Here is a 22,544-nt window from a genome sequence, read left to right as displayed (position 1 = left end):
GGTAGCATAGGAAAAACGGGTTTGGGGAATTGTACAAATATCGTTTTACTTGTACAAAATTATACAAAAAAAGTAAACAATACTGTCAAGGTTTGATATTAAACTTCAAAAGTGGCAGTCCTGGCGTGACGGGCGTATTTGAAACCGTATTTTCTCATGATTTTTTTTTCTTTTTTTATTTCAACGTTTTTAATTTTCCTGTGAAAATATTTAGGGTTTTATATAACCTAGCCCTTTGTATGATTTCAAATTAAGACACCCTTGGGCCTACTTGGCTTATACGTTAATCTGCAACTAATCATTAGAAATGATTAATTACACAACAATAAATAAAAACTATAGTCCATAATGAATTCAATATTTTATTGATTAACTTATAGGTACCTATAAAACAAAAGAGAATATGGATAAATATAAGTAGGTAGGTATTGCTATAGCATAAATGAAAATAAACCTATATAGCATAAAAAATATATTACATATTTGAATTAGTTACTATTATGATTGTGGTGTCTAGAAGATAATTTACAAAATATGATGAGACAGGAAAACAGTTAAGGATTTGAAAAATTATAGCCAGTAAAGTAATAAAAGTAATTGTTCACATTTTATTATACAAGATATTTAATAATAATAATCATATAAAATAAAAAAGGCAACATAATTTAATATTTGGTTAGGTTACAATGATTAACAATAATGTTTGTGGATTGGCGTAGATCAATGACCTAGTAAGTAAGCTAAGTAGAAAAATTATAAAATATGCCACAAAATAAAGTAATAGAAAAAGTTTTAAATGGAATTTTCTAAGTTAAAGATTTAAAAAAATGTATAAAAACAAATTAACTAATATTTAATTGTTCACAAGCGTAACAACTACAATATAATTTATAGTAAACATAATATCTATTATTTTAACAATAAATATTAGATTGTTTTGTTTAATACATCATTAGTACACAACATTAAAATACAAACTACATAACTTTTTTAATATAAATGTCAACGAGTGAAATAACATTAAAAAAAATGAAAATGATTTTTTTAAGCATGCTCAGTAAAAAGTAAAATAAAAATGGAATATAAATTATTATAAATAATTTTATAGTTATTTTACCAAAGTCCTAAAAATGTAATGTTAAACTGGCAATTTAATTATGTTTAAAAACAACTTAAGAAACATGAGTAAAGAGATCTCTGAAACTGATACTATATAATATTATTCAACAGCCATATGGTTAGGTTACTAAAACCAGTTTTCATGAAATATAGTAAAAAAAATGTCAATAATTTATTAAGTTTAAAATGGAATAAAAGTTATAATAAGTAATATGTCTAATAGTAGTGGTTTGAGCAGTATAAAAATATAAACTTAGGGGTAAAATTATAAAAAAGGAAAAATATTATTTAGAAGCAGATTAAATTTGATACAATAGACAAATTATCAAAGAAATGTATATTTTGTTCGCTAACTTTGATCTTCTTGGTAATGTAATTTACGCAATGCAGATAATTTCATTCTTTCTTTTTCTAATGATGATTCTAACTCTAATACACGGACTTGGCACTCGATTTCTAAACGTTTGGTTTGGTGTTCATTCAGGACACCTAAGTCTAGGTCTTCTGAAAAATCAAAAAAAAAGAACAATTATATAAGTAAATTCTAGATAAAAAAATTATTTACTTTATATTAAATATAATAATCTGTTGTTTTTTTACCTGTTTGTTGAACTAATTGGGCACAAGATTTGGCAGTTGCTACCACTGTAGCAGTAGCATTAGTAACATTACGTGACGCTTGTGATAACTCAGCTAAGTTATCGCTGTTTTGTGAAGCTTTTACGCGACTGGCGACTACAAGCTGTGCTGTTCCAGCAGCCACACAATGAGAAGCCACAATTAATCTTTCTAACTTTCCTTCGCCACTTACAGCCTCATTTGCTGCATCTCTGATTAAAACATATTTAATTTTTAATCAAATAATTTTATTTATGTACAATATATTCTTAGAATATGATTAAACATAAATTTTAATTTATCAGAAGTTTTAATTTTAAACAAGTCTTCACATATTGAATTAAAAATATATTTTTAATTTTACCTGTTTATTAAGAGAAAAATAAAACAGAATTTTTGAAATTTAAAAAATAAATAAACCTAAGCATTCTAAAAATGAATAATATCTAAATAAAATTAATTACTCAATAAAAAACAATAATTAGTAATAAGAAAATGATAGTACATCGTTTAATATTTAATGATGGCTAATAATAATGAAAAATTAAGTAATTAGCATTATATTGGTACTTACAACAATCCTTTAGCACCCAACCCAATAGATTTGGCTGCAGATATTAGTCCTTCAGTCCACTGATGGTTACGCTTGTAGAATTCTTTAGCTGACCCATTAGAACCTTGATTAGCTACAATTTCAGCTTGAAGTTTACGCGATTTATGCACCAACACTCTAATAGCAGCCATGAGGGAAGTACATGAATCCAAAATTTGTTCATTGACTTCCAGTTTAATTCCAGAATGCGCAGCTCTAGACTCAGTGATCATTTCCTAATATTTTAAATGTAAGATATTATTTTAAAGAATATTTTTTATTTTAACTTTCAATGTATACTTGAATGCGTTTAGCCGCTTCTTCAATTGCTCTATCCATTATACTAAGTTCATCTTCAACCAAATCTCCTAATGATTCGTTTGCTTGTGTAGAAAATGCCATAGATTCTACATCATTCAATGTACTAATAAGACCGTTGCAACATTCGTCAATTTTTACACCAGTCTGCCAAGCTGTTAAGAGTTTTACACTATCTTTTCCTACTTGTTTGCATTTATCCAACAATTCTAGATGTTATACAAAAAAAAAAAAAAACAAAAATATATGCAAAATCTACTTTAAATAATACAGAAGAGTATGAACAAATTTACTTTGAGCATCATTTAGATCGGATTTTGTGTTTGATACAGCTTTTCCAAAAACAATATACATGGCAACATAATGGGCAAATCCTGCAACCTCATCTTTTCCTTTTTCAATGAAACCGACGAGTTTTTCTTTGATTAAAGATACGCATGCTAAATTTACCAAAAAAAAAAAAAATAAGTATTAGAAAGTAATAAAATTATAATATAGTTGCATAGCATACCCGGGGAACAAGTAGATGAAGACATAGAAGGATCATCTAACATTTCACTTGTATGCTCAATTATTTTACGACAGCATTCTAATAAAAATAAAATATTAAATAAATATTAAATAAGAATATTTAATATGACATGCACTAACCAAACCAAAGAGCATTGATAGAAAACCGTAATTCCTCAGATTCTGAAAGTTTTAATTCTAAATCAGATTTTAAATTTACGGCATCAGTCAATTTTTGCTTTATTTCACAAACTTCAGTCTTTAATAGTTCAGTTTCCATCAAAAGTTCCTAATAAAAAAATTATAAGTTAATATAAATATATGATTTGTACATTATTATTTATACATCATTTTGACGAGTAGTCGAATCCACAGTACTTTGAAGAGCTATTAATTCTTCTTCAAACTTTATTCTTTGAGGTGCCATATTAAATTCAACAGTACGCATGTTTGACAACTGCTTGTCCACGTCAGATTTCTAAAATAACCATATTTATTTAAAAATATAATATTTTTTTGAATTAAAATACATACTAATTTACATCAATAATTTACAACATTTATCTACTAAATAAATACTAATTAATATATAGATAAAATATTTTACAGCACATTTAAATTACATTTATAGCTTAAAGTATTCTGCAAAAAAAAAAAAAAAAAGTCATTTTTTTTGACACCTTGGACATCAATACTTTGTACCAAACCACTCTTTTGGATTTATCAATATATATATCTTATGAATGTTTACATTAATTAGTAGATATATTTTTTTAATTTGTAAGATATTTAAGTTTTTTTATGCTTGAAAGTTACATAATAAGAAAATAAATTATATTTTAATAGAAGGTCAACTATTAAAAGTAATAAATTAATAAAGATTAAATTAACTCAAAAACTAATATTGTTATATTATAATGTTTACATGATATTTTTAACACATTTCGTGATAAAACTATTACCCATTGGTCATTACATTAAATTTCACATAACTGTCTTTAAATATCAACATTCACTTATAATATAAGTATTTGATCAATTAATTTACATTTGTAATACTGAATAGTATATTTTATCTGATATAAATTATAATGAATAGCATAAAATTACCTCAAACATTTTATTATACTAGAGCAAATTTTAATAGTGACTATAATAGATATAATTAATATATTAGATACATTATTAATATTCATCAGAAACAAAAATATTATCCCATTATTAAATATTAATAGTTTTATTTCTAATTTTAACATTCTCATTATAACATAAATATTACCAAACAAGGAATTTCAGCTATTAAATTCAATTTTTTAAATATTGCTAATAATATGATGGTAAATATTTACAAAATAAAATAATTATTTAGAAATATGCCATCATTATTAAGTTTTTTATTTTTATCTTTTATACATATTTAATTTCATGTTTCAAATCAAAATATTTTTCTAAATACAGTCAACTCTTGATAATTCGAAATTTTCAATAGTTTAAATTAAAACTCGTTCTTTTAAAAATTTTGCAGTAATTGGAATATACTCAGTAATTCAAAATTAAATTTTGGGAAAACTGACCACTAACACATGACAATTTGAAATTTTATTCGTTCAAAGTTCGGTAATTTGAAGTATATTCACCAAATGTATTTTTAATAATATTTCCGTTGATACTTTATAATACAACCATGTAGAAATTTAGCTGATTATTTTCAATAACTATAGAATTATCACCGTAAGCATTTTATTTCTTGTCTGTTGATAATAATAATAAAATTTACATAGTATAATTATATACATAGTTTAATTTACATTTTAAAAACAATAAATAACTGTAATACCATCTAATTACCTGAAATATTCAATTATGTATGTACAGTAATAAAAAAACAAAATATTTTTCTTAACTCTCAGTTATTCAAATGTTTTTTGCTCTCTCGATATTTCAAACTACTCAGAAATTCAAAATGTTTCAAAAGTCCCACCGACTTTAAATAATCGAGTAGACTGTACTCGATTTGAAATAGAAAATTTAAATTACTAAGGTGTAGTTAATTAGTATGTTAAATTGAATGAGCAGAACAATAGCAAAGGCCCCGAATGATATATAGACCACCTATATAAATTTCAAATGCTTAATAATTCATTTAAACCCTTTTTTTGACCTTGAGATCCTCCAAAAAATAATCTAATTGAAAATATAAAATAAAAAACTCATATCTGTTCATTCAAAATATCAAAAAACTATAACTATGTAAATATAAAAATTATTTCTTTTCAATATCGTTATCTTGTTAAGATTACAAATTATGGAAAAATAAAATATTTAAAAATACATTTAGATTTTTAAATTATGAGTTTTTTACATTAAAAAATTACTTCATGATAAAATAAATTAATTTAATAAAGCACTACACCCTTGACCAACTAACCACTATCATAATATTCAGCTATAAACTAAAAATTATATTTCTATAACTCAATCAATTTGTAAAGAGAACCATAATTTGTACAACTAATCATTCAATAATTGACCTACACCTTCCCAATACCTTGCCCATCACGTAAAACACAACTATAGCTTACAATGGACAGTAACAAGGAATTGGCAGTCTGGGCAAATCTAGTCATTTTTTCTGATCCTTTCAGTGACTTATCGACGGCAGCTTTCTAAAAATTAGTTATTTAGCGCAACAAACTAAAAACATAATATTATAATGTAAACAATGATTTGATAACAAAATAATTACCTGTCTTAACAATGTAATGTGTTCTTCTCTTAATTTAGTATACACTTCTTTTAACTTGTTAAACTTTTCTTCAAGCAATTTATATTTTTCTGAAAAAGATAATTATAATTTCAAAATGATTATTAAACAAACAATCACTACCATTATGATTATCATTTATTAATTAAAATAAGCTATAACTGGAAATCATATGTGTGATTCAGTTGGTTGTCAAATTAGTATTTATTTCAGGGGTATTTCCCCCTTAACAGATAAAAAATGTATGATATTACTACACATATTTTATGTGATTTGATAGGCAAAATGAGCTATCGCCTGATTTTGATTTTTGAGTAATTTTGTGTATAATGATTGAAAATGAAATTAATTTAATATGATAATTTGTTGGATAGAAGAAAATGTAAACATATTTACTGTCATACATTTATAAAACAAATATTGGGTATGCAAATTTAAAAAAACTGACTAAATGCATACTGTGTGTACCAGTTTTAATAGGCACTAAAGAGTGTTTTATCGGTATGATTAGTATTATGAATCAAATAAGAAATTGAATGATAGAAACATTGCAACTCTGCATGACAATTAATACAGAAAGACTTTCAAAACTCAATAAAGATACTGTGAATGAAGGAATTGATTTATATACACATTAAAATCAATATCAAATTTATTTAATTTAATGTTAATTATATATTTTTAGAACTAGACCAAGAACTTTTAAGAATTTATGTATTAGTAGATATTTATCTAATAGCAATAAATTAAATTATAAACAATATTTTTACTTTTCTTCATTATTTGCTCCTATTGCACACCTCCCTTGAAAATTTACTATACTCCCCTCCCCTTGAAATAAACACTGTTGTCAAATAATTTCATAAATCACTATCATTTTTAATGTAAAATATTTTTTAGTGAACATCTAGTAGAATAACTGGATGTTTTTTTTTATGAAATTCCATAAAAATGTAGATAATACAATATTACAAAATACTGAAATGCCTATTGATGACACATAATTCTACAGAACAGTAATAATTAGGGCTCGGAATTTGATGACCTAAATTTTTTTTTTAAATGCATTCAAAAAAATTATTAAAATTACTTATATACATTAAAAAATTACCTAATAAATACCAAAAAATAACATAACACTTAAAAAAATTATGGTTTTTTTTTTTTAATAACAAATCATTATTTTTTAATTAATATTTTTTTATTTATCTGAATTAAAACAATGCTAATATTTTTGTACATTAAATATGTTTTTTTTTTTACAGACACAGGGCCTAAAATAAATCAGTATTTTTACACAAATAATTAAAGGATTGGGCTGCAAAACATGTTAGTTTTTTTCAAATATTTATTTTATTAAAATAATATAAAAGATTTATTGAATTTTATATAAGCCACATTTCTGTAAAGACAAGCCTCGTATAAACGCATTAGAAAAAAAAGATGCAAATACATCAGTTCCGGGCCCTAGTAATGATTATGACATTTTATCTTATGGTATATTATATAATAACTTACTATCCAATTCATCAAAATTGTCCATAGAATTTACTTGATGTAATAAATCATCTCTGATAAGCCTTTCTTGAGTTAATTCACTGTCTTAAGAAATTTAATTAGTAAATAAAAAGTTATTTATTTGATACAACGACTATAAGACTAGAATAAATGATTTCTTTTTAATGTATAAAAACTAATAGAGCTTCAAAAAAAGAATAATTTGTTGGCCTAACCTAACCTTGCTGTTAAAATTGTTGTATATAATTATGTCCACTTTTGAATATGTCACTTTAGGTTAAGTTAGAGAAAACTATAATTTTTTTTACATAATATGCTATAAATTATATTAATTAAACAAAACAGAAAAAAAAATCATGTTGAAAACCACTTTAACAATTTTTAATATTTTTTTAAAAGAAAATAACCTTTAGAAATTTTAAGAACTATGAATTTTGAAAATCAATATTTTATAATCTGTCCTATTAATTTATTCAATTCTATTTATTTTTATACATTTTATTGTGATTTTATATATATATATATATATTTATATTAGTCTTTACATTATAAATAATAATAATGCATTAATTTAAACTTTAAATCACTAAGTATATAATTTATCTTGTTATTTTGTATATTTATAATTTTAATCATTTCTATAAACTATCCTGAAACAATTTTAATGTTATAAAAATAATACTAATACATCTGGAAAAATGAAAATGTTTAGAAATATACTTTTATAAAATACGGAGCAAATCATTATTTTAATTGTACTAAGTAAATACCACATATGCATTTTTAATACAGTTTATTTTGCAGTGTTATTTTATGAAGTAAAATGTATCTATATTTTTTTGGAAACAATTGCCAGACTACTATAGTTTAGAGATTTTTTTGAAGCACAATTTTTTCACATAGTAAACAAATTAAGTTTTAATAATTATATTATATTTTTAACAAAATTCATACTTTTTTTGCTAATTCCATCTCTAACGTAGAAACTTGTTGTTTCAATTGAATTATTAATGACTGATGAGCGTTTATTTCTCCATGTAAATGTTGAATCATGTTATCTCTGCAATGCATATTCATAATTGTATTTATTATATCTTGTATGATAGAAACAAAAATTTTAATTGTTGCATATTATTTATTAATAAATATAAAAATAATACTGTATAATATAATAATATTATTTAAAGCAAACAAATCATTTTTAAACTAATTTAATTTGTATGAAGTCACCAATAAAATTTTAAGTAGGTACTAAAAAAATAAAATGATATACCTTTGGGTTAAAAGATCAGGTGACAAAGATCTTTGACTTGTTTCACTGCTGGTGACGCTATTCCCAATTCCTAGATCAACAAGTTCGCCAATCATACTATTATTCTCTGATGGATCTTCATCTGGCAATACAATGGCAGCTTGAGTAACATAGGTCGATAATTCAGCTTGTATCAAAAAATTTGGAGGATTCTGATATATATAATAAAATAATAATTATAATAATAATAATAATAATCAAAATTAAAGTCATTCATTATCTTAGTTATTTTACCTCTGGTAAAAGAGGTATCTGTATAAGTGTTTTAAAATACTGGAGATTAGATGACCCCAAATAAAATTGACGTAATATTGTAAATTGCCTTAGGAAACGTTTTCTATGGCCAGATAATAGATCCGGTGGTAGAGTAGCATGCATTTTAAAGAGAATTTTCACACATAAATCATATAACTGTGCAGAATCTAAAATGCAAGGCAATAAAGGAGCCAATCGACACTGACCATGGCTAGTCATTGAATTTGAACGGGACATATCCAATGAACCAAAGACTATATGAAAAAATAAATAAATACACATAATTAAAAGAATATAAATTATAAATTGCCCTAATTAAACCCACTTGCAGACTGAAGTCCCAAAATTTCATCAATATAATCAAACATTTCCACACACATTTGAAAATAATTATTAACATCATTGTCTCCAATTTTACAAAGATCTTCTTCAGATAAAACTAAATTTCCAGGAAATCCAGGATTACGTCGATGAAAATCTAATTTTGTAAGTAGTAATTGACAATACTGTTGGATGAGTTTTCCATAACCATCTTTTAAATGCACCTTCAAAAATGCATGTATAATAAAATTATAATCAATAAACTGAAATCTACTTTTTTATTTAAATATTGAAAATTTTTTTTTAAAAGTTGATGTTAAGAAAAAATTTAACTTTACCCATAATTTTCCTAAGTCCTGTAAAAGTGTTTTATGTCTTTGTGATGATGCCAAAACATTTGGATGGCCTTCCCGTAAAACTTTGTGTAACACATGGCAAAATTTCCAGGCCACAATACGGTGTTCTTGTAATGGTAATTTAGTGACACAACGCCAAAAAGTCTCAGCACTTTTTTCTTGAAATGTACCTATAATAGCATCTGAAGTAATTTATTATAAGGAAATAATTTTATGGATTCATTAAAATTAAGAAATAAAATAATATAGGTATTTTATATAATTTATTAACTATCAAGAAAAGGATACTTCTAGCATGTTTTTCTTTTACTGGATTTTCCAATGTATTAATTGCTTTACTAATGCTTGCAGCCTGAAATAATAAATATAATACATAATAATATTATAATAAGAAATTTAGTTCTCACAGTTTTTGGTAGTTTATGTTTTACATTTGAATAATTTTTTATTAAAGGTAAGCACAATATACATTCTAAATACCATTATGATGATTGCCATAATAATTAGAAATAGTTTTAATACAAATATCCACATTTAAAAAAAAGTATCTGTGAAAACTTATTTGAGTACTTACAGTAACTTATTATTCAAACTAAAGAAATAATTCATCATAATAATGTAGTAACTAATTGAAACAGATATAAAAAATAATAAAGTATAAAAAAAATAAGTAAATGTAAACTAATAAATATAAAATATGTAAATATGTATTCAAATTCTTACATGCAATTCTTCCATTATTACAATGGAAAATTGGGTACAATTTTTTGTCACACCTTTAAGCCTTAAGGAACATAAATGAAGATACAAATTATATCTACTTGATTCTTCTACTACAATAAAATTTTATCATGAGATATTTATTATTCAGTTCAATAAAAAAATAAAACAAAAATTATTGTAAAATTTATGACAATATTAGTTATAAATGTTATAATCCTTTATAATCAATATTAATTATTAATCGCCACTTAAAATATAATAATGATATATTTCAAGTGTAAAAATTTAAAATCCTTATCTCATATTGTTTAAAATATAAACATGTTTAATTGAAACAAGTGGTCATGATATAGAGCCAAGACTTTGGTTTCAAGTGTTTATTATCTATTACACTTTGCATAGGTTTATAAATATACATATATGTATATATAATATGTGTACACTAATTTTCAATAGCAAAGACAACACACCACAGAGACGAGGTAGGTTAACAAAGAGAATTCAACGTAACTTATTGATTGTCTTACTTGAATCTTTTCAAAATGTTCACGTTCCTGGTCTAGACTGGTCTTTCGATTTTGCAGTACCCTTGGCAATGATAAGGACGACATGACGCGATAGTTGATTGAATGATTCACCACTGCTGCTTCTGCTGCAACACACGGACAAACGGATAGAAGATGACGTGCCGATATTAATAAGACTGCTGCATCGGGCTTTCCGTTCGTGTGGTGTCGCTGTCGATCCGATCCCGACTTGACCACCGGAAACGCGGTAACATATTGAACGGAAGGCGACGATATAATATTATGACAAAACACAAAACGGAACGACGACGACCGGAGATATCGAAACTCGAAATACAGCGAATTCAAATCACTCGAAGACGTTTAGCCCGTTTAGGTAAATTATATTAATAATATTACGATACTTACCCAGAGAAGATTGGACGGGAAAGGGTAAACGGAGGAAAAAAACACTGGACCGACGTGCACAGAGCCACGGACACGGTGCCCCAGCAACAAACTCAATTTACTACGTTTCACTTGGATTCATTCATAATAACATTAATGCCCGCACTACTATCACTGACGACGTCTATCTGCACTCCGCACACCCATAACCCGTACTCCAACACAATTTCATTGATACGCCTCCTCTGCTACCACCACCACCGGATGTAATAATAATAAGAATAAATAGCTATTTATGTTTTGTGTCTGTAAATATTGTACGGGGAACAACAAGAGAACTGCGAGCGCCTTAGTGCAGCCAACTGATCCTGTCCCCCCGCGGTTTACGTGAGAGGGGCGACACTGCGGACATATTTACCGTCGGGCACAGACGATTACGCGGCGACCGGCTGTTGAATGTTGATGGTTGTCATCGTCGTTGCTGTTTATATTATCATTATTATCAATAACATAATATTGTTTGTTATTAGAAATAACGCGTTGGCTGTTTACGTCGGATTTCGAAAGAAGAAGTTACATTGTTTTAAGACGGACAAACGTCAACGAATGACTGAGTGATGACTGGATAGTGGATCGGTCGAGCGCCAAGTGGCACGGCAGCTGTAGGCGTGTAAATATACTAAGAACTGCGCTTCAATGCAAACAATCCCACGCCGACGAATAATTTTGTACAGCGTAATTCATCACGCGTGCTAATTCATTTTTCCTTTAATAATTCAGTCATTCAAAATCTGATTTTCTCTATTTTCAAATATACTCAAAGATTTTATTTTCAAATGATCGTGATTTTTTGCTCCATGTACTTAAGGAGTGTTTTGTAAAGATATAAACATTTATTGTTCAAATAAAAACCTCCCCTTTTTGACTGTAAATTATTTAGTGGATAGTTTTTCTGAAAGTGTATCAGGATCGAAATTTGAATTGGTGATTTTCGAATTTTTAACTTTGTGTACCATAAAAAATAGCACAAAATAAAATATTAGTTCAATTACAATTAGGTTGAAAAATAAGGATGCTATACTGCTGTCTGCTATGGCCTATGGACTGTAGGCGAATTTAAGAGGATGGGAGACCCCCTTCCCTCTTTTGACCATGTTTATAGTTTATTTATACACATTAATATCAGAATAGTTATATTTTAATCATTAAAATTAAAATTCAATGAATACGGAATAGTTAAATTATTTAAAAAATACAAACGGTAGTTTACAAATATATACCTAGTTATGCATTCTTTTACGATGACAAATTTATAAACATCGAATAATTCCACAATTCCTTCAATATATCAGGGCAAAAGATAAAATCGATAAAGATGTTTTTCTTATACATGTCAAATTGTGTAGTAATTGTCGAACATATTTTTTCAACTACAATAGAACCTTGATTATCTGAACTAATTGAGATCGCACCTAGTTTGGATACGCAAAAGTTCGGGTGTTGAAAATTAAAAAAAAACTCAATTTATAAATTTTTAAAACACAGTTAAATATTTTATATTACATATTTATTATTATTATTATTATTAATATTTTATTACATAAATTACATTATTAGAAATAGGTACATTACATACATGGAAACATATTACGTTTATTATATTTTTTGACAAAATTATCAATACGAATGCTTCAACGAGTTTTAAAATTCGGATAACAGAACGTTTGGATACACTAATTGTAGTTCAGATAATCGGGTTCTACTGTATAATAAATAGCAATAATTGTATTTTATCAATATTATTCTAGTAGTATATAGGTAGGTACATACTACTCGTCTACACTTACAGTTTATTCGTTGATTGTGTTGAGACTTGAGACACGCTGAGAAGTACGAGTATGTAATATAAAGTTATATAATATACCTATGTTTTAAATTTTTACAAAGTAAACAATAAGAAATATTATTTAATATTGTCGACTGTCATAGACAAACTAAACGTGTTAATGGTAGATCCAATAATTCAGAAGAATATTTTAAAATATCTATATACCATTTATCCATAATTTAATACACATTATAAAGTTTAAATTACATTATAGATTTGAAGAAAGGTTAAAACTTAGAACAAGTATTACCGCTTCAATTCTTAATTCTAAGTAATTTTTATCTATATAATGATGAATGATGATTCAATTTTATCAACTGCAATGACATATGAAAATGATTTTCCTTATGAAATATTCAACTGAATTACATAGGTAAGTATATATGCAAGAATCAATGAAAGGACTCAAAAATGTATCACAAACTTAAATAGAAACAATGCAAAATTGCATAGATCTTTTACCAAATATTAATTATAAATGAATAACCTTAGATTCTTGAAAGTTTTGCCAAAGGTATTAAATTTTCTAAAATATTCTAACGATTTTGAGCTATGTTCAGTATATATAGATAATTAACATTTAAAATTTTTTATCTATAAAAAAAAAATCATTGTGTCGGAAACCTTGAAAAATGATTACAAGGATACCTTTTAAAAACAAGTTGTCTGTATGTCAATCAAAAATGTCGAAAATATAATATAAGCACAGTATTTTTTTTTTTAAAAAAAGCATTTAAGTAAAAACTTTCATGAAATTCGTTAAATTTTTGAATAATTGTAAAGTATAGCTTGTAGTAAATATGATTTATTTAATTTTTTATTATTTAAAAATATTACTTGTGTATATTTGAAACTTTTAACATACCTATATTATTATATTTTATATACATACTGCAATAGCATTTTCAAAAGCAATGTTTTAGGCAAAAATTAATTAAATCTAACCTATTCCTATTCGTGTCTTACGAATACGAAAATACTTAACTTTAATAGCAGTATAAGTTACAAAAATATCATAAAATTAAAAATAGGTATATTTAATGATTTAGTAATACAGGCTGGTTGACTGTCTTTGCTTACTATCTTTTTTTGTTTATTACACTATATTATTATGCAATATGATTTATCATTTAATTCAAATTTAATATAATTATAATAGTAACTTATTTCTTAATGCAAGATTCACTTTTGTTTTTTATAAATACTATATAGCATAAGCATGACAGTTACCATTTTACTTTTTTTATTTTATAGTTAAAAGTGTTTATAATTATTTAATATAATGAAATATTTTAAAATCTTATTAATTGATAATTTATCAATCCTAAATTTTGTTTATAAGAATACACATAAAAAACTAATATATAGAACTTAAATTAGTTAAATTTGGGCTTTTTCATTAAAAGCTGAATTGACTATAGTTTCGCTACTGCGTATTTATATGTATTCGTAAATCGTGGTATTCTTGGTAATTTAAAATTAATCCAAAAAAAAAAAAAATGAAAAATTGCATTATGCATGTAGTAAATAAAAATTATCTTTATAACAAAAAGTTTAAACTAAACAAAAATTAACAATTAATGTTAAACTCCTGACTAATCCATAAGCGACCGTATCCATGTCTTCTGATTTAATTGACTCAGCATAATTAATATTCACGAATATGACCAACAGTTTTTCGTAAATTAAATTAAAATATAATATTGAAACAATAGTAAATTATGCTTATAATAATGAATACCTATACTTAACATTCCATTAAATACTGCACTATACGTTCAAATATGTGAAAAAATCCTACCATATATCAATTTCTGATTATAAATTATTTGCATCCTGCAAAAATCAATCTACTTAAAATAAAAAAATTTAAAACTCATCTCAAACCAACTATAGGTTGTGATTATTTATTTTACTTAAACCGTGACAAATATTTTTTGTGTAAACTGTAAGCGGAAAAATTGTATATTCCATTCCTCCACGGTCAATTACCAGTCTTCTTAACACACTATTTTATCGTAACTAGAATACACGATGATCAGTATTCTTACGGGCTACGGCATACGATTTTAAGGCAACAACTTACATAATGTTTCAAATTAAAATGAGTAATCGAAAACTTTGTCAATTATTAGCGTCTAGCGATATTAGCGATAATAATTTTAAATGTATTTCGTCAACCAATCAAATAATTAACTCGATTATTATATCATTTATCAGAATAAAATTATTTTTATATTATAGAAATGTTTGAATACAAAAAAAAAATATTAACATAAAATTTTGAAGTTTGATTCTAGGACAATTGGTCGTTCCAAAAAATGTTGTCGAGACTTGGGATGTATATAACAACCATAATATACGCTTAATTAATATAATTAGGTATGTGAGGTATATCAACAAAACTCTCAACATTTTAAACGTTTAAATAAAAATACTTAAGCTAAAAGTTTTATAGAGACAACATCTAATAGTATTTCCTAAAGTAAACAATTCTAGTAGGTACTAAATCTTCTCTCCGCGAAAAATGGACATCTCAAACCATCAATCCGACACTAATTTTATAAACTGAACATACTTTTCAGGGAAACTCGATTTTACAAATTACTACGATATATACATAATTTATACGCAATTTAAAATAATTAAACATTATACTAATTATTTAGTGTAGGTTTATTATTCAAAATAATATAAGATTTAAACATAATAATATTACATGTGTGGGCGTGTGGCATAAATATATTAAATATAGAAATTAGGAATACTTTAAATGTCTATAGGGTATAGTTTGATTGTATTATACTTCGTATTTTAATTTTGCATATGAAGTAATCAACGAAAATTAAAAGAAGAAAACAGTTATTACGAGTAGGCAATTTTTAGCTGAAGCAAAACCTTGACGACTACAATAATAATATTATTTTGTGCAAGTATGTACAATATACATATAGGTACATACATACCACACACTGGCCTTTCTTTCTGCTCTACTGGGCTACGACAACGGCAAATGATGCTGTGGCATGCTCCATTTTTTTTTTTTTTTTTTTTTTTTTTTGTTGACCAGCCAACTAGGTTTGTTTATATACAATTATAAAACTAGGTATTAAAACAGATAAATATAGTATACATAAATACATACAAATTATAAACTATAAGACTGTAGGATTATAGTTAAATATTAATCCAAACGAGGATAAAATGTGTGTATTTTTTTTTATATTATAAAATTATACAATCGTATAATAATTAATAACACACTCCCGTAATTATTGTTATCTGTACAGGATACTAACTGCAATAACACAGTGTTTAATGTTATTATTTATCGTGCTTTGCGTCTTTGCGAACAACCTCTCAGACCAGAATAAAAATATTATCATTGTACCGACTGAGAAAACTGAATTATATATTAAAATTTGTATGATACTATGATGTAGGCACCTATGTCTTAGTAATTAATTTTTGGTGAATAAACGCTACGGGACTGGGAGGCAGTATTGTGCAAAACAGTACCCACCCGTTTGCGGTTTTTGAACGGAAAAAAAAGGTATGTCTTTTTGTAGAACATAGTGGTATAACTATTTATCAGCAGTATGTAGTATTATAGTAATATAAGTGCAATGCAAATGCAATATTGTCTGTATTAGGGTAAAGCAACTATTATTGGTTCATGCAGTGGTAAACTAATAATTATTCTGTTATAATTAGGATATCATGTATAATGTTTTACAACTCATCACTTGGAACCGTCAAGTGGTCACTAATTGTATTTTTCAATGAACCTATTCTAAAAAAGTTTACTTTTATTTTACAGAATATTGTATTATTATTTGTATTTGAACTTTTTAATAGACCTATTTTCTAACAGAATTTTTCAAAAAACTTTATGAATAATATTTTTATGATTATTTTATGATTTATGAGCTTAAATAACAAAAATCGCGTATATTTATGTTTATATATATTATAAATGTATATCAATTACATAGTTATAGATATCTGATTTCTGAGAAAATCGAATAGTCGATGAAAATATTTGTATACATTCTACTTATATTCAAAACATTATAAGACGTTTGAAAATATATTAAACAGTGCTTGTTGTAAATTTTTCATAAGCACTAATCGTATTATACATGTTTTTTAAATATATTATAGGTGTACATATTGTGTATGCGAAGAGAAAGTGTGTGAACTATAATGTAATAAAACGTTCTTTTGATGTGTAGTTAAGTCACGAATGTAATACCACGAAAAAACCATAATAATTATAATAATAATAATAATAAATGATTAGTTTGGTATTACGATTAATGCATAATATAAAAAATGAATTTCCAACTTGCTTAAACATTATAGATCTGACAGATTGATATACACATAAAGTTTAATAATAACTCCTAATAATCCTATAGCTGATATATTATTATTATATATTATAATAATAATATATAATATAATATAATATTATAATATATTATTATTATTATTTATTATTGTTTATTTTAAATAATGACTTATGATATTTCGTGTCCGTTGTTATCAGTTAATCGTATTCGTATATATAATATAAAGTATCTACGCTCAGTTGTGTATAAGTGGAGTGCATTGGGAAACTGTCATTAAAATAATCCCAGACTGGAGTGTAATGATTCACGCTACATATTTTTATGATGTACATCAGTACATGTAATACATTGAAGTACTGACGTGTGTGCTCGTGCAAAGCAATTCGCATTTCATACATTTTAGTTTTTACACGAATTATCTATTTTATAGAGGTTTTTTTATACACTTATTTCGCTTCTTACATTATAAATTATAGTAATATTTGTACATTAGCTTAAACTTTAAATTACAAAATATAATACAATTTATTTTTAGTATTTACTATTTAGTATATTTTTATTTTTAATCGATCTTATAAACTACACTTAAATAATACGAACATATGAAGAAATAGATAAAAATTTTAGAAATTAACTTTTATAGCTTACAAAATAAATTAAATAATTAGTATTTTATAATTATTTTAATAGTACGAATTACAAAGTAAATACCATACACGTATTTTAGATAAGGTCCATCAGACGGTGTGATTTTATGACGTCACTTGAAAACGCGACGCTTTAATATTTAAACACAATAATTATAGCTAACATGCTAACAAGTAATTTATTGTTCGAAACCCAAGAGAAAAAGGAGTTATTTTTCGAATTTCTATATTTACACAAAAAAAAAAAATCAGATATTTCTAGTAATGTAGTCCTTTAAACTAATATAAACGTCTCATTTTATCTCAGCAAGAATATTCATCATATCCAGGATACAATAATAAAACTATATACCTACATCAATACATTATTCTACATTATAATGGAAACAATTAAAATATAACAGACCTAATAATAATTAAAATTGTATATTTGTTTACTATACAAAATTGCATAAAATAGATTAATTTTATACTAAGTGATATATTTTTTAAAGTAAATGCTAATTTTTTTAAAAGTATTAGCGTTATTGGCTACCAGCTCTATCAATATACTATCTAACATAAGTATTTTATCTACTGTAATTTTATATTGATTTCATGTACTATCAATAATTGAAAATTGTCTTACCTTTATAATGTAATATTTTTTATTTTATGAATTTTTATTTTTTATTAATGAATATATTATAGGTTATATACTTATATGTATTATTTCTTACAGCTCCTAGGACTGATTTAAATATAACATTTTTTTTTTTTTATTTTAGTACATTATTTTGTTACGTAACAACTACGTAAGTTATTAACAAAAAAAAATAAAAAAATATTTTAAATTAAATTTACATTTTACTAATAGTTACCGGTTGGCGGTTAATGGCTATACCTAAATTTTTAATTACATATTATTTTATATTAAGTATTTGAGTTTAGATACGAGTTCTGCTGAGGAATAAAATATGTACATACTGCAATCTAATTATTAAAAAAAAAAAAACTTATTTTAATTAATTTTTTTCTTTAAAAATTTTGTTTTATTATGAATTAAAACAATTTAAAAAATGAATCTTGCATACAGCAAAAATCCTTAAATATTATACAAAGCTGTAGCCTTGTAAGGATCACCGATTATCTATAGCAAGAGTTTTTAATTAATATATTTTTTTTTTTTGAAAAATGCAATATTGAATTTTGAGGTCATCATTTTATAAAAAGGTTGATAATTGCTGCAGTGGTATATATATATATATATATATATATATATATATATATATATATATATACAATATAGATATAGGTTTAATGTATATATGTATGCGTATATTTTTATATGTTTTAAATATTAAATTAATATAAAATCATAAAAAGTTATAAGTATATAAATTTATCAAAAATCAATTATACACACATATTTTTAAACATGCTTGTTTATAATATTATCAAAAAAAGAGGGAAATTGTATAAAAACGGCCATTTTTTATTAATTTTATTTATTTATGACAAATTGAAAAATAATAAAATATATGTTAAATAATATGAACATATTATATATCTATAGAGTATAATTTGTCAATATACATATTATGATTTAGTACTATTAAAATAGTACGGAACTCAAATTTACAATTAACTTTCTTACAAGTATTGTATTAGTCCTGTCAAATTGTATGCAATCATATGATCATATTTTTTTTAAGAGCAATCATACTATATTTTGGAGAATTTTAAAACGTTGAGAATAAATAAGTCGAAATAGTTTTAAATAATATTGATTTCTAAACTAGGACAATTTTTAACTTTGACTCAGCTAAGACTATAAAATGTAATATTACCTATAACTTATAACATTGCATAATATATATTATATACCTTTATAAGTCTTGATTTAAACTTATATAGTTATATACTTTAGGTGTTGATAGAATACTATCTCATAGATAAAATGTACATATATAGGTATATATGAAACATAATTAATAAATAGTTAATTGTAAAGTGTTTCAAAAAACGAAAGTAAAATACATAACACGAATATATTTAATATTAAAGTTTAATTACAATTTAGTCAGAAAGAGATATTGTATTTAATCTAATTTAATTTTAATTTTAATTTAATCTTCCTTCATCAGTTAGGTACTTGCTATTTACCAGGTTTATGAGTATTATTGTATCATACTCATGTAAGACAAAATATTAATGTATCCTTAATATAATCTTTTATTTTTTTAATATTAAAAAAAAATAATTGATTTGCTGTAATAGTTTTTAAAATATTTACAAACAATATTAGTAAATAAATAGGCCACATAATAACGTTATACTAAAAGAGAATAACTGTCATGTAATAATTAAATGATAATAAATCCTAAATTTTTTTTTAAGAGTCAGAAGGTACCTATAAGACTATAACTATGTCTTATATAATGTGAAAGTGTTTACCTAGCTTAACAGAGAAATCTAATACACAATTATATATTATATTCTATATTAATTAACATTAAAATTATAATATTTTGCGTAGTTAATACCTAAGCATTGTTAATTATATTAATTTTAAATCTGATATGGATCATGTAAAAATGTATAAAGGACTTTTATGCTGTTAGAAATTAAAAAGAAAAATATTGTAATTAAATAATTAAAACACAAGTTATTAATTAAATATAATTTTATTTGTTAGATACTATAAAATAAAATAAAATATTCAATGAAGTATATAACACCTACCTGAAGATTAGATAAATGTTAATATAATATTAAAAGTACCTATATAATATAATAAATGATAATATACTGTATATTATTTAAATATCTTAACACTACAGTGTATAGTACCTATATATGTCAAAATGTTTAAGATTTGATGAAATAATAATAAATTACTAACTATATGTATTTATGTAGAACTATAATTTTAGTGATCTGTAGAATATAATATACACTCGAATCGCACTACACAGATTAGATACAAGCGATTTTCAATAACGTATACATTTTCTGCATTTTCAATTGCATTGGCTTAGTAAATAATAATTAATAAATAACAATGGTTATCATTCTATTATGCAAAAGATAGTTACTGGTGTATTGCAATAAACTAATTCGAAAAACATACGATGTGAATACGAATTAATGATAAAAGATTTAAGTATAGATACTAATGGAGTAAATGTCTAACCTCGCGATTTATGATGGCGGTTACAACGGACACAAGTGACACTGTGCGGGGTCAATTAATAATACAATAATTTCTATGAAAATAATAAAAATTAATAATATTTGTGTAACTGTATTTGTTACACTACCCATAATATTATACATCGATGAATGTTGAGACTTACCTGATTGCTGTAATAAGATTGATGCGATCGAGCAGATGCTGCTGTATGCAGAATACGCGGGCAATATATCTGGGTGCGATTATAACACTTACTGCAGTGATTCACAGACTTGTGCTATGATCCATATTATAAATAATAATAATCATATGATTATTATTATTATTACAACAGCATGCTGTTTAAATTACTGCGACTGCGGACTAGTCTACACGACTGTTTTATCAACAAAATAAAAACCTAATAAATCTCTTTTCAATTAAAAATCGCGTGATTACGACTATGGGTCAGGAACATATTATATTATGTTCCTATATTTATAATATTGTATAATTAAAACTTAAGGGTTTTTTTAAACCGAGATAAATATATAAGAGTGAATTAAAAATATATTATTTGTATGTAATTATGATTATTTATTTAATTAACGAATGATTTTAATCAGTTAAACAAAACGAAATGCAAATATTAGAAAAATACTCATTTTTTTCCAGAAAACCAATCGTAAATCATGATATGTGATAAACTATGGTACATAACAACTTATCAGTAATATTCAATAAAGGCCAATATAAAAAATTACTTTGAACTATGCAATTTTTGATTTGTCGATTCATTTGAAAAGTATTGATATAGATTAATCATTATTAATGTAATTTAATTTCCGTATATAAGTGTCTATATTAATGGCAATTTTAGTTGCAAAATTTTCCATAATTTTAACGCATGTATAATAAATTTTAATATAATTATCTTTAGCCATAGAAGCTGAGAATTCAATGTATTTTTGTAATTTCATTTTGAAATCTGAATTAAAAATATATGAGATACAAATTTGATTTAAGACATATTATTATCATTCAAATATAGGTGACAGTTTTTTATGTTTTCACGTGATATTATGTAAATGTTTTAGACGTTATAAAGTGAACATAACTATATTTTTTATGTTTTGATCATAAATATTTGAGAAAAAAGTATAAATTTATGCAAATTTTA

General features: G+C 24.6%; 1 protein-coding gene across 5 annotated transcripts; it reads right to left on the bottom strand.

Moving 5' to 3' along the window:
* Positions 1–1,129: 1,129 nt before the first annotated feature.
* LOC112603956 (huntingtin-interacting protein 1) lies at positions 1,130–21,617 on the bottom strand. 5 transcript variants are annotated; one of them, XM_025352805.1, is made up of 19 exons: positions 21,549–21,617; positions 10,934–11,058; positions 9,972–10,035; positions 9,666–9,865; positions 9,332–9,551; positions 8,986–9,260; positions 8,713–8,903; positions 8,394–8,499; positions 7,440–7,524; positions 5,904–5,992; positions 5,740–5,823; positions 3,504–3,635; positions 3,299–3,446; positions 3,159–3,236; positions 2,941–3,087; positions 2,630–2,856; positions 2,312–2,565; positions 1,720–1,949; positions 1,130–1,623 (listed from the first exon to the last, which is right to left on the bottom strand). In XM_025352805.1, exons 2-19 carry the CDS (start codon positions 11,015–11,017, stop codon positions 1,469–1,471), a joined length of 2,769 nt encoding a protein of 922 aa, XP_025208590.1. In that variant the 5' UTR covers positions 11,018–11,058; positions 21,549–21,617; the 3' UTR covers positions 1,130–1,468. The 5 variants fall into 5 exon arrangements, with proteins under 5 accessions (XP_025208590.1, XP_025208586.1, XP_025208579.1 ...); XM_025352801.1 differs by lacking the exon at positions 21,549–21,617 and adding an exon at positions 11,342–11,481 and having other exon boundaries at positions 10,934–11,055; XM_025352794.1 differs by lacking the exon at positions 21,549–21,617 and adding an exon at positions 11,342–11,480.
* Between the last annotated feature and the right edge of the window lie 927 nt (positions 21,618–22,544).

Source organism: Melanaphis sacchari, unplaced genomic scaffold, assembly GCF_002803265.2.
Source record: "Melanaphis sacchari strain LSU unplaced genomic scaffold, SCAv2.0 Contig0_pilon_pilon, whole genome shotgun sequence".
Lineage (NCBI taxonomy): Eukaryota > Metazoa > Arthropoda > Insecta > Hemiptera > Aphididae > Melanaphis > Melanaphis sacchari.
The sequence above is the reverse complement of the archived record's forward strand: the minus strand, read 5'-3'. Positions and strand labels throughout refer to the sequence as shown.

Excerpts from the sequence above, each read along its gene's own strand:
- LOC112603956 (XM_025352805.1), bottom strand. The coding sequence starts at position 11,017 with ATGTCGTCCTTATCATTGCCAAGGGTACTGCAAAATCGAAAGACCAGT. Across the intron at positions 7,525-8,393 it reads AGATGGAATTAGCAAAAAAA|GACAGTGAATTAACTCAAGA; the intron begins GTATGAATTTTG and ends TAAATTTCTTAA. Across the intron at positions 3,636-5,739 it reads ATTCCTTGTTACTGTCCATT|AAATCTGACGTGGACAAGCA; the intron begins GTAAGCTATAGT and ends TGGTTATTTTAG.